This window comes from Callorhinus ursinus, unplaced genomic scaffold (genome assembly GCF_003265705.2).
Source record: "Callorhinus ursinus isolate GAN/ISIS: 27379988/994484 unplaced genomic scaffold, GSC_fseal_2.0 scaffold14, whole genome shotgun sequence".
NCBI classification, from domain to species: Eukaryota; Metazoa; Chordata; class Mammalia; order Carnivora; family Otariidae; genus Callorhinus; species Callorhinus ursinus.
In genome coordinates, this window is record NW_027397076.1 from 28,456,496 (window position 1) to 28,469,927 (window position 13,432).

At 38.7% G+C, this 13,432-nt stretch overlaps 1 protein-coding gene across 3 annotated transcripts in view; it reads right to left on the reverse strand.

The window, feature by feature from the left end:
• NAV3 (neuron navigator 3) overlaps positions 1 to 13,432 on the reverse strand; it is a 350,025-nt gene that overhangs the window by 176,076 nt on the left and 160,517 nt on the right. For all 3 annotated transcript variants that reach the window (XM_073900615.1, XM_073900614.1, XM_025881299.2), the window contains exon 8: positions 6,644 to 7,670. In XM_073900615.1, coding sequence (XP_073756716.1) covers positions 6,644 to 7,670 — 1,027 coding nt within the window. The remainder of the gene's footprint in view (positions 1 to 6,643; positions 7,671 to 13,432) is intronic.

Genomic DNA, 13,432 nt, shown 5'->3' on the forward strand with positions numbered 1-13,432 from the left:
TGTGTGTGTGTGTGTGTGTGTGTGTGTGTGTGTGTGTGTGTGTGTGTTACCCACACTCCTGATTCTGCTTCCCTTTGCCTTTAGATGTTTGTTTTATGTCCAATGCACTGTTTTCCTGGCATTTACTACAAGTGGTCAGAAAATAAGGAAAAGAATATGGACCTCATGAATCTGGTTAATAGCTGTTTTGAAATTTTGGGGCATTTGCTAAGAAGCTTGAGGTTTAGGAAAAATGTACAGGTCTTTCTTTTCTCCTTAATGGACTATCTACTTCACTATTTCACTCCATATATGCTCTAAAGTGATGAATACAAAAGCAATGTAAGAAAAATAACACATGGGAAGAAGGAAACTAAGGTAGCAATTTTTGAATTCCAGGAGAGGAAAATAAGTTTGAAGAAGACAGCATAAAGGGTAGGCCAAGAAAGAACAGCAAGAAAAATCAGGAACAAATAAAGCTTCCTTTCTGACTACGCTCTTCTTTCTCCTTCCTTTCTTTCTGTAACTGGGACCTCTGAATTCAAGTCTGAACAAAGCTATCTCTGAAAGGAAGTTTCTCCCTCATCTAGCCATTGAACATGGTATAAACCATGCGGTCCTCTTCTATTAACAATCCATTTTACACACTGAAAGCACAGTACTTTTCCTGACTATGCTACACACACACACACACACACACACAGGAGTCCAAGCACCTGATATTCAAGAATTTCTATTACAATTAGGCTCCAATCAACCTTCATTCTCCAGGAAGTCCGTTCTGCTCACTGACTACCCTACACATCTGGTGTTTATCCTGTTTACATGGTTCCTCCAGTCTTACAATTCCTTTCCCATCCTCCTCATTTCTGCATGCCTAAGTCCCACTTATCTTTCAGAACCCAGCTCAAGTGCCACTTTGTCCAATTCCAACAGTGAGCGGTAATTTTCCATGTTTTGAAGTCTTAATGTACAAAATCTGGTTCACTGCTAGAGAGCTTTACACTTCCTGCTTCATTCTGTAGTGATCTTTGAGTCAGTCTCTTGCCTACTATATTATGGACCATGAAAGGAAAATGACATATGGGATGTGTGCTGTTTCACTCTATCCTTGATGTGTTATTGCATAGTAGATACTTAGTAGGCAGTCATTAAAGAAAGGAAAAAAATAAGTGGAATGAATGTCTTGGAGACATTTCATTCTTTAAATATTTTAAAGTTGTTTATATTTCAATTAAGCATCTCATTTATAGGAAGAGATTTCAGAATTTTCCCTATTCCATTGTACATTTTTGCTAATTTTTCTATTCTTCTATACAGCAGGTGAGTCTAACCCATGTTGATGGTGTTACATTCAACAATTTTATTTGGTGCCTACTGTGGGTAGGGTCTATTCTGGGCCTAATGCTACTAAATAAAAAAGACAAGACTTGCTCTCAATGAGCTTATGTTATAGCTGAAAGTGGCTGAAATCACACTTATTAATATGTTACCAAAATAATAGCAGATAATGAGAAACTCTATGAATAAAATACAAGAGGATGATGTATAATTCCGGCGAGAGGCATACTTAATGTTTCTTTGGACTAGATTTCTGGAGAGAGCTTCTGGGAAGAAGTAGCATGTCAGTGTCAGCAGAGAGCTGATGAGAAGTACCCTGCTTTGCTCTGGAAGAGAGTCGTTACAGGTAAAGAGATCATCTTTGAGGATGGCCCCTAAGCAGGATAGGTTAGTTTGCTGAGACACAGAATGAAGGCAGGGGTTCAGCGCACTACAGGGAGAATGGTATGAGTGTGGCTTGTGGGTTAGACAGAGGGCCAGGTTAGGTGGGCAAGGTGTTTGGGTTTCATATTTTTTCCTATTTTTTTATTATGTTATGTTAATCACCATACATTACATCATTAGTTTTTGATGTAGTGTTCCATGATTCATTGTTTGCATATAACACCCAGTGCTCCATGCAGAACGTGCCCTCTTTAATACCCATCACCAGGCTAACGCATCCCCCCACCCCCCTCCCCTCTAGAACCCTCAGTTTGTTTCTCAGAGTCCATAGTCTCTCATGGTTTGACTCCCCCTCTAATTTCCTCCCCTTCATTTTTCCCTTCCTACTACCTTCTTTTTTTTTAACATATAATGTATTATTTGTTTCAGAGGTACAGGTCTGTGGTTCAACAGCCTTACACAATTCACAGCACTGGGTTTCATTTTTTTTTAAAGTGTAATGGATATTCAACAGATTGTCTCATGAATTGGAATGACATATATGAATTATACTTTTAGAAGGTTAGAGTTCCTGTTGTGTGAAGGATGTTACTGGAAAAGAGCAAAAGTGGAAGCTGGAAGACTCACTGGAAACTAGGTAAGAATTGGTGGTGACATGGCTTGCACCAGGACAGGGAGGGTGGAAATGGAGAGAAATGCCCAACTGAGGGTATGTTTGGGGGAAAGAACCAATAGGACCAGCTGAAAAAAAGATGTATGGGGACAGAGTGACTGAAATGAAGAACAAAATATGGATTCTTTCCTTAGTCTCCCACACACATAATCATGCATCTGTAGTAGTTCTAGTTACTAGCATTTGCCTAGCACTTTATAATTTGCCTACTACTTATTCCATAAGGCTTAGATTGTAAAATTGTAGAATGTCAAATTTGGATGATGCCACAACATTGACAAATTCTGACTCATGCTGTAAATCTCGTCTCTTGTCTTACCTTCTCTGGATACATCCCTCGACTCCATCCTCATGTAAGACTTAGGAAGACTCTTCTACACTATTTCTTACATATGCTTCCATAACAGCAACGAATTTTTATTTTTATTATATTTTATCATTATCTCCCATAGACTGAGCTCCCTGAAGGCAGAGGCTTTTTAAAAAAAAATCTCTAGAGGGGAGGAGGCTGGGGGGATGGGTTACCCTGGTGATGGGTATGAAAGAGGGCACGTACTGCATGGAGCACTGGGTGTTATGCACAAATAATGAATCATGGAACACTACATCAAAAACTAATGATGTAATGTATGGTGATTAACATAACATAATAAAAAAATGGGGGAAAAATAAATAAAAAATAAAAAATAAATCTTTGTAACTCTTATTACATAGTATTTGCAGAATGAGTGATGAGCACACAAATGAAAAAGTATTTGGTGCTTTCCCTTTACTTAAGCTATGGCAACTTGTCATTCTATCACTTCTTAATTATCTCTGGTAGTCATCTTAATACTTACAAAGGCAGCCTATTCCATTCAAATAGGTTTAAATATTGGGAAGTTTTGACATTAAGTTATAATATTCTTTCTTAAAATTTTCACCTTTGATTTCAGTTATCTCCACTCATTAAATGGATAAGGATATAAAGTTTAAAATGACTTTTATCACATTGTAGTGATAAATGAGTTACAAAAGTTTAATATAGAACATCCTTGCATTGTATAGGAAGTAGGACTGATATGAAATCCATCAACTTCCAGAACTCAACATTATATTTATAGAACTCTGACATTCAATTTGTAAGAAAGAGTATTATGAAGCATATATTAGAGTCCCAGAAGGAATAACTTATAACCTAACCTGACCTGGAAGTGGGCTGAGAAAAGGGGAAAAATATTACCATCAGCCGTCAATCTTCCCATTTTATAGAAGTTATCTAATTATCTTCAAATATCAAAAATATTACGTTTTAAATGTATACATACATATATATGTATTTTAAATTTATACTACTTAAAAGCAATTAAGCATTTCCCATCATAAACGAGTTCTGATTGAGAATTTTACAACCTACTATTCACATCTTTCCAGTCAGAATCTTTCTAGTAACAATACTTCTTTCTATACATGCAGAAAGCACTGATGAGCAAAGAAGGGCATACTATAGGCCCAGCATATTTGGGTTCAAAGGCAAAGCCCTATTAGTCCTGTGACTTTAAGAGACGATTCCTATTCTGATTGGAAATCTCCATTCTTCATCTCTGTAAAATGGAGATAACATTCTTTTCTCATGAGTTTATGATAAAGTTTAAATGAGAGAATTAACATAAATCTTGTAACATACAGACTTGCACAAACCACTCAACATTATGAAGTAGTTAATTATTACTATTATCTTATCAAATAATTAGCTACTCCAGGAAAGTCTGTCAGGAATTGTGAAGGAAGAATTCTTAAATGGGGCTGGAGCAGGCAGAGTCAAAAGTACATCAGGGGTCACATAATCCAAACAACTTGACTCTGTGATATAAGTATCTTTGATTGACAGTTAAAAAGCTTAAATATTGACTACTCTACCTTGAGGAGATTTACATTATCATTTATAAAATTATTCTTAATCTATAAAAGACTCCTAACAACTATTGCCTCCTATATAGACTAGGATGTGAAATTTTCTTATTAGATGGTTTATTTACAACTACCTTGTATTATTCATAATGATACAACTAATTGCTGACATTTAGAAGTCATTTACTCTGAACCTGGGTCCGTGCTAAAGTCTTTACAGGGGGTGGCCTTATTTAATCTTTAAAACACCTAAATAAAATGGATATTCTTACCCACCAGCTTTTTTGGGGTTATAAACTAAAATTTGGGGAAGACTGTTCACCATGTGGCAGGTACTGTTCCAAGCCCTGTATAAATATTAACTCACTTAATCTTCAAAATAGCCCTATGAGGCAAATTCTATTATCATCCCTATTTTACAGATTAGGAAATCAAGGCTCAGAGTCTTTAAATATTTTACCCAAAGTCATATGGCTAATAAATGACATTATCAAGATTCCAACCCAGGCAAACTGGCTCTTGGGGTCATCTTCTCAGCAACGCAAGATGTTGTTCCTGAACAAGGCAGAACCAACAGTCTTCACAGTCCATATTCTCAGCTACTTGGCTACATTATCTCAGTTTTATAATCTTCATTTTAAAAAGGACAAACAGAAACTCAGAGGCTGGACAATTTGGCAAGGACACACAGCTGATCCATGCTTGAACCTGTAAGCTGTGCTCCTTCCTCTTTTTTAATAGTAAGAGTTCGATCTTTCAAATGGAAACCACTAAATTTGTATCCACTGGATACTTTCTGACAAACAACCAAACAAGTGTGTGTTTCTTCCCAGAAGATGCTGGCCAACCTGGGAGATACAGTCCTTCTGCTTAGATTTGCACTTTCCTGTGAAATTCATTTGTGGTGATTTGAAATGACTGATGCCTCTACAGAATATATTTGAGATGCATGAGTGGGCTGAGTATGGCTTATTTAAAACTTTATGATTTTTTTCTTACATATTTGGAATGTGGATTATGATTTCGACATCTTAAATTCTCATTTGTCAGATAGGGACTCTGGAGTTAGAAAGAGCTGACTCCCATCTGATCCAAAGACAAAGGTTTTAAATGAATTGCTGCTACTAAAGGCAGAAAAGCAGACTTAAAAAAAAGAGCTGAAATGCAATAATTAGAAACTTGCTTTGCCGAGTACATAAAGCATCAGAAAAGCACTTACAATTTTCACCGAAGGAAAACAAATCCTTATAATTATTTCCTTTCCTTAAAAAACCTATACATTTAATAAATTTAATATGCTTTTAAGCTATAAAATATTGACGCTTACTTAATTATAGCAGGTCCTACTTCCTATTCAGAAAATTTCTTTCCCGTTATTGAACTGCCAACCTGCCGAAAGGGCAGACATTATTCTTCCCTAAGCATCTCCTCACAGAAAAGACAGTGAATAAAAATGGAGACAAAGCAGCAACTGACACATTTCTGATCAATTAAAACAAACGACACACTAGGCAAAATGTGCTATTTTTATAACTGTCTAGTAGAATGAATATTTTAAAATATAGCATATATTGGCATATTTTAATCCTTATAAAACAAATAGTTATAATGCAAAAACAAATTAATACATGAAGCACAAATATAATAATTATGTAGATTCTTATTTTGGCCTAGCAACTTACGCTTAGCTACAGGAAAGTAATATAAATTTTATGCTGGGAAAGCAATGCCTTATAAGCAACATTTAACAAACACAATGTGCCAGAATATATAGTAAACATAGGCATTACCCCTGTTATTCTTCTCAACTTTTTAGGTACTGTTATTACTATTTGACAACTGAAGAAAATGAGACGAAGAGACGTTAAGTAACTTGTTCAAAGTCACACAACTGGTAAGAGCCAGAGCAGGGCGTTCAATCCACGTGCGTCTGGTTCCAGAGCCTGCCCCTTTAACCGTCATGACATACTTTCTCCCAAGGGTGAAAACAAAAATATCTGTAAACCCTCTAAAACCGAGAATTATTTTAAAAGACTAAGAATAAAAATAGTAGTAGAAGTAGTAATAGTAATAGGCACAGGAGAGAGTCATGGCGTCTGGGTTTCACTTCACCTCGGAGCACAAGTAAGTTAACCTCTGAAGGCCTCAAGTTCTTACAAAGAAGGGATCAGAGGGCGGAAGGGGAGCGGGAAGAGGCCTAGGGCGTATTGGATACTTTTTTCTTAAAAAATGAAATCCTAGTTTTTTATCTTCAGAACGGAAGTGTTCCACAACGATGACGTAAATAAAACACAGCTCTAGTCACCGTCGTCGTGACGCGCGGAGTAGGAAGACCCGCAGAAGTTCACAACCGTGGGCGCGTAGCGGCCACCTTACCTGTAGATGAATGGAGCCACCGTGGCCGTGTTGGGGTGGCTGTGTTGCTGCTGCTGGGGGAGGTGGACAGCACCGTTCCCCGTGGCCTGCCCCCCGCCTGGTGCCACCAGCACAGCACAGGAGCCGGCGGGAGGGGCGTGGCTGGCTTCCCTTCCTTCCAAAGGAGCAGGGCAATTGGATGTGCTTGCTTTCTCAGTGCTCGTGGGCTTAGGTAAGGACTGGGAAGGGCTTCCCTTGGTAGTCCTGAATTTCTCCGACTCTTTGCTCATTGCACTGCCTGGTGAAACGGTCTGCTTTGCTGTGGGCACCTTCGAGCCCGGTTTTGGAATGCCACTGGAAGAGGGGATTAGGCTTTCTTTCTTGGCCGCTGCCGTCTTGCTACCCTTTGGGATCAAGCTTGCAATTTTAGAGGTCTTTTTCGGAGCTGTCTCTGTCACCTGATCCTTCTCGTCCTTGACTGGTTTTTCAGTGCAAACTTTATTTTTGTCCCTGTTCTTTTCCTCTTTTTCCTTTGGCTGTAGCAAAGACTTTTTATTGCTGAGATTTTTGCTTCCAGCTTTTGGAGGGGCTAATTTAGGGGACACTTTGGGACTGCTATTGGTTGAGCCACCACTATTCAGACCACTGTTAAAACCTTCCATCTCACCAGATTCAGAAAAGGCATCGTCATCCTTCCCCCCATCACTGGGCCCCAAGCTGGGAGACTGTGGGGGGCGTAAAGCAGTCCGCGCATTGACCAGCTTGAATTTTTCAAGCATGGATTTCTGTCCCGTGGAGGCTGTTTTGACCCCTTCTGAGACAGGGGGCTTCAGTCTGTCTGCAGGTGGTGTGGGGGAGGTGGCTGGGCTGGACTGCTTCACGGTCAGCATGGTGGAGGTGGCGCTGTGCTTGACATTCATGGACTTGCTCCGCCAGGGCTTGCTGGCGCTCGGAGAAGGGATGGCAGAGGCGGGGGGCTGCCCCACGGTGCCAGGGGGCTGCGTGTTACCATTGACACCTGAAGATGGCTGAGGTCCTTTGGAGGAATCTGGACATGAAGACAAAATAATAAAGAAGAGGTTGATGACATTTGCTCATGTATATCATACCCCTGAGTATTTCTAACCACAGACACAGTTAAGGATCTCTCCTGTGAGCTGAATGCAGCCATGCTATGTGGCATCAATCACTTCGGTGATGTGGTGGTTTTTATATCGTACATCAAAAGTTCAGGATCTGAGAGCCATTAATTTTGGAAAACAACTTTTCCTTTTTCCCTTCTAAAATTACTCTTACCTAAATGAACTTGGCTAGTCATAGATATCTAAAGACAAAACATCCTCCTTCCCTTAAGCAATTCTTCACATTTTTTCCAATTAATGCTGTAGCTCATAGCAGTAAATTGATTCTGCATAGCCTTATAAAAATATGTTGTATAAGAAATGTTGAGAAATTATTTTACCTTACAGGGAGACTAGCTTATTGTTATCTGATTAAAAGTGCTTATGAATCATGACTCAGCTCTTAGTTAATATTGTTTACTTTTATTTGTATAAAAAAGCATTGAAATTTAGGCTTATATGGGTCCGATAACCTACCAAGATACATATATATGTAGTTGTATATATTATATATACGTTATATATTTATATACAGTATATATGTATGTTTAGATATATTCATATTATATAAGCATCATACAATATATATATTATATAAATCCTTATAACAACCCTACAAGGTAGGTATTGATATTTTATCCCTATTTTACAGAAAAACTGCATAACTTGTTCAAGGTCACCCAGCCTGGATGTGAACAGAATTCAGAGCTGGTGCTCTTAACCAGCACACCTCTAGCCACCTGAGGTGAACAAACTTTAAATATTAATGGAAACTCAAGCTATTTTGGGGGGGGGCTATGGAAATAAGGCCTTGTCCTTTAAGGACTTTATAATGCACGTGTTTACTTACTTTCTGCTCAGAAATCTCATTATAGTACAAACTCTTCTATGACTGTTCTAACATTGATTAATGCCTGATTACAAGTCTCATTTTTAAGTATGAAAAACCAAATCAAAAAGAGATTTTATAACATGGCATAAAATAGAAAAAGCTTGGAGTTTAAAGACCTCAGGAAAAATGTTAATTAACATTGGGGAGCAATAGAATTCTGATCGTTTACTTTAAACCTCATCTACCGTAAAAGCCTCCTACTTTCATCTTTTTTCTTTGAGACATGAAATGATCAATGATTAAATTAGATATTTGCATCATTTAGTACTGCTAACAAACTAGACATTGATAAATAGATGCAGAGCTATTTTTGATGAAATGTCCAGTGGAAATATTTTATAAATAATACACTTTCCATAATGTTCAAGAATTGGAGCCCATTCAATTTCATTAAATATTCAGTCATTAAGCGTCTGCCTTCGGCTCAGGTCATGATCCCAGGGTCCTGGGATCGAGCCCCGCATCGGGCTCCCTGCTCTGCAGGAAGCCTGCTTCTCCCTCTCCCACTCCCCCTGCTTGTGTTCCCTCTCTCGCTGTGTCTCTCTCTGTCAAATAAATAAATAAAATCTTTAAAAAAAATTATTCACAACAATAAACTACAATGTTTTTATTTTTAAATGTTTTCTTCAAAATGCATGCAAAATGATATGTAATCAAGCCAATTAGTACCAAATACTACTCGACAATTTTTCATAAAGGGAAATTAATATGCAAAAAGAGAAAATAAGGAAATTAGAGACACAAAAGGTTAAATTACTTGTTGAATATTGGTGGGAGTTAAACTTTTTTAAAATAAGTGTGCCTAAAATGATATAAAAGATTTGTGAAATTTATGTTAATAAGAATAGACAAATGCATTTTATATTTAATAATTTTTTCTACCAAATTTTTATTTAAATTCCAGTTAGTTAACATAGAGTATAATATTTGTTTCAGGCATAGGATTTAGTGATTCATCACTTACATACAACAACCAGTGCTCATCACAAGTGCCCTCCTTAATATTTGTTTTAAAAATTGGTATACCAACATTAATTCTAATACTCTTTACTTTTCTACAATTCCATATTTCGGCTGGCAAAAGTTAATGTAAGACTGTACATACATACTCTACATTAAAATGTAATAGTTACTGAAAAGTCAAAATGCTTACATGGTATATATAAATTGTACAGCCTATGATGATAAATTGATGTTTTTCAGTACTCCTGTAAAGTCTGTAATTGTGTCCATTTCTAGAATATTTGTAGAAATCCATTAGGTTCGTACATAAACACTAAGGTGTTCTGAGAAACAGTAGAGTATTGACTAATTCAAGACAAACAAATCCAACAAGCTTCAAAGTATCCAATGTCTCAAATACATTCACTCTCTGTTAATGGATTTCAATCTTTTACTTCAATCTCTTTTAAGTACAGGTAATTCCAAATTTTTTTCACTTACACATTAAGATCCCTTCCAGAGACTGATAACATTTCATCATAATTTGAATCATTCTCAGCAGCAGAATGAGTATACTGACTACCTGCAGTTAGAAATGCCTACCAAGGGGCGCGTGGGTGGCTCAGTTGGTTAAGCGACTGCCTTCAGCTCAGGTCATGATCCTGGAGTCCCGGGATCGAGTCCCACATCGGGCTCCCTGCTCAGCAGGGAGTCTGCTTCTCCCTCTGACCCTCCCCCCTCTCACATGCTCTCTCTCTCTCTCATTCTCTCTCTCGCAAATAAATAAATAAAATCTTAAAAAAAAATGCTTACCAAATATTTCTTCAATATTTCCCATTTATTGGTAAGGTCTGAACTTTGACCTCACTTCCTCTGGAAACAACAACAACAACAACAACCAAAAACCAAAAAAAAAAACAAACCAAAAGCATTATCCCCACCCCCATTTCTGATCATCCCAGCACCAAATCTGGATTCGGTGGCTCTTTTGCATTTTCCCATAGCTTATTATTTCCTCTCTTATAACCATCGTAACTCCAGTGTAATTGCCTGTTTCCTACTCTACTGTACATTCCATTAAAGCAAAGACCATGCCTGTGATTATGTATAGAATGTCTGACATCCTAAGTGTTTAACTTAATAGAGGTTCTCAAACTTTAATGGGCACGTAAGTAACCTGGGGATCCTACTGACTACACACCACATCATGATGCAGCAGATCTGCTGTGGGCCCTGAGATTCTGCATTTCTAACAAGCTCCAGAGGATGACGATGCCTCTGGTCACAAACCATGTTTCGAGCAACAAAGGTTGAATGGACTCAGAAAACACGGCAATTGCTGACATTATCAGCTCTCAAGAATGTTTCTTTTTTTTTAAGATTTTATTTTATTTATTTGACAGACAGAGAGAATGGGAGAGAAGGAACACAAGCAGGGGGAGTCGGAGAGAGAGAAGCATGCCTCCCGCCGAGCAGGGAGCCCGACGTGGGGCTCCATCCCAAGGACCCTGGGCTCATGACCTGAGCCGAAGGCAGCCACTTAACCAACTGAACCACCCAGGCGCCCCTAAAGAATGTGTCCAATGACAGTACCCGATGGGGTTGAATTTGTTAAATGTTCCCTAGCTGTGCAGCATGACTATTCTTTGCGCTTTGAACTTCCAGAACAATGGCCAGTTCCATATTCACTTGATGCTTGACAATTTGTTACAAGGGATACTGCAAACAAAAGAAGCCCATCAGGTTTTCCTGATGGCCACATATTGAGTGTGGATCTTCTGTGTATCTGCAACTGGGTTAAGAAGTCTGGAGAGTCCCATCCCTGCATGCCTGGGAGCTTTGGTGGAAATGAGAGGAAAAGGTGGAAGGGAGTCTGTCAGGATGCTTCTTAAGTGTGCTACCATCAACTAGATAGACTGCTACAACAGTTCAAGTACAGAAGAGGAATTTCAACATCACTACTCTCAAAAATGAGACAGGAGGGACTCCAAATTTTGACATCCACATCCAAACCACAGTCACAGTCACAGAAACAGCTATAAAATCGTTCTCAGAGGAGTACACACATAGAAGCCACTTCTCGAAGCTCAGCTCTTGATCTGTCCCCAGCCTGTCTCTATATAGCAGCAGTGAGGTGCTTCAGGTCTCATTAAGAGGGCAAATCATAGTTGTTGTGCATCACGAAGGAACTGGAATCGTTAACAGTCTCCCTGGACTCCTCACAACCAAGGCTGCACAACAGCAGCTGCTGAAAAGGTAGTGGGTGCAGCTCCTTGGGAGTGGGTACTGCCACAAATTCTAGTCCCCCTGCGATTTCTGTGTGCAATATTCAGGAGCCCGGTCTCGCAGATATAGTTCTGAATGTTGATAACTCAGCTCCTGACTATGAATGAGTTGTTATGAGGTATGAGGAAATGACCCGATATCTAATGCACATATTTAAAGGCATCCTTGCAATGGCTCTGCCTTCAGCCCTGTCTTTTTTTTTTTTTTTTAATATTTTGTTTATTTATTTGACAGAGAGAGAGAGAGAGAGAGAGAGAGAACAAGCAGGGGGAACAGCAGAGGGAGAAGGAGAAACAGGCTCTCTGCCATGCAGGGAGCCCGATGTGGGGCTCGATCCCAGAACTCCAGGATCATGATCTGAGCCGAACCTGCCTTCTTGTCTCTAGCCCCTAAAGAGAAACTTTCTTCCACTCGCTCTCCTTTCCTTCCTCCTCTTCCTCCTCCTCCACATCCTCCATCATCAACTCCATTACAACCAAATATTATTTATCAACTGCTCACTTTTCCCCAAGCACTTTGATACACAGTATCACCCTGAAAGCTCTTCATACATGGGATCTCACTTAAACCCCTAATCGTCTGCAATATACTCATGATTTCTCTTGCCATAAATGGGAAAACTGAAGCTTAAAAAGCAAAAGTAACTTGTTCCAATCCACACATACAGTAAAACTTAGAAAAGAGAAAATCACAATTGGAGCTCAGGTTTTTCTGACTCCAAATTTTGGAGGCTTTTCACTCTTTTTTCTATATGTTCGCTTTTACCCAGAAATTCTGCTGGTGTGGTTCTAGAATGCCACATGTTTGTCACAGTAGTGAAGTTAAATGGGTAACTCCTTGAAGCATGGTATCCTTCTTCCTTGATGAGCAGAATACAAATGGGGAGGATGTGATAGGAGACCCTTTCTACTTAGTACATTATCTCCTATCTCCTTGGGCATCTTACCGGCACCATCCTTCTGAGTTGATGTAAGAATAGATTTTAATTCATGCTTAGAAAATATGTAAATCGAGAGAGTTTTTAGTTATCTCATCTTACAAAGAAAATAAATAAATAACATTGATGACCTGGAAAAAATGCCAATCCAGTTCTAGTAAAATGAATACACATTGACAAATATGGCGGTCACAACAGGTGTATGAAAAGTTTAGATAAGGACATTTCCCTGTGGAACATTAGCGCCATGTTGCCAACAGTGCTGTTAGCCTGAGAAAAGGACACAGGAACCATCCTCAACCTATTTACCTCTGCTTCCTTCCTGAATTGTAGGTTGCTTAAATGCAAGCAAACCAGCTTTAACTTACAAAGTAACAACAGAATAACAATATACAAGGTAACACAAAGTAACAAAAATGATGACAATAGCACCATTCATTTTAAAGTATTCACTGTGTAGCGGACATTTTACTCCCTGATATCTGGGATCCCTGGGAAATACAGGGCAACTTCAGTACCACAGGTCATTGTGAAACAAAGGAAATGATTTATAAATGTGACCATGGCAATTGATCACCTTAGACCCTCGTTTCACAATAACATGCCCAAAATACATTTGAACCCTTTAAAGG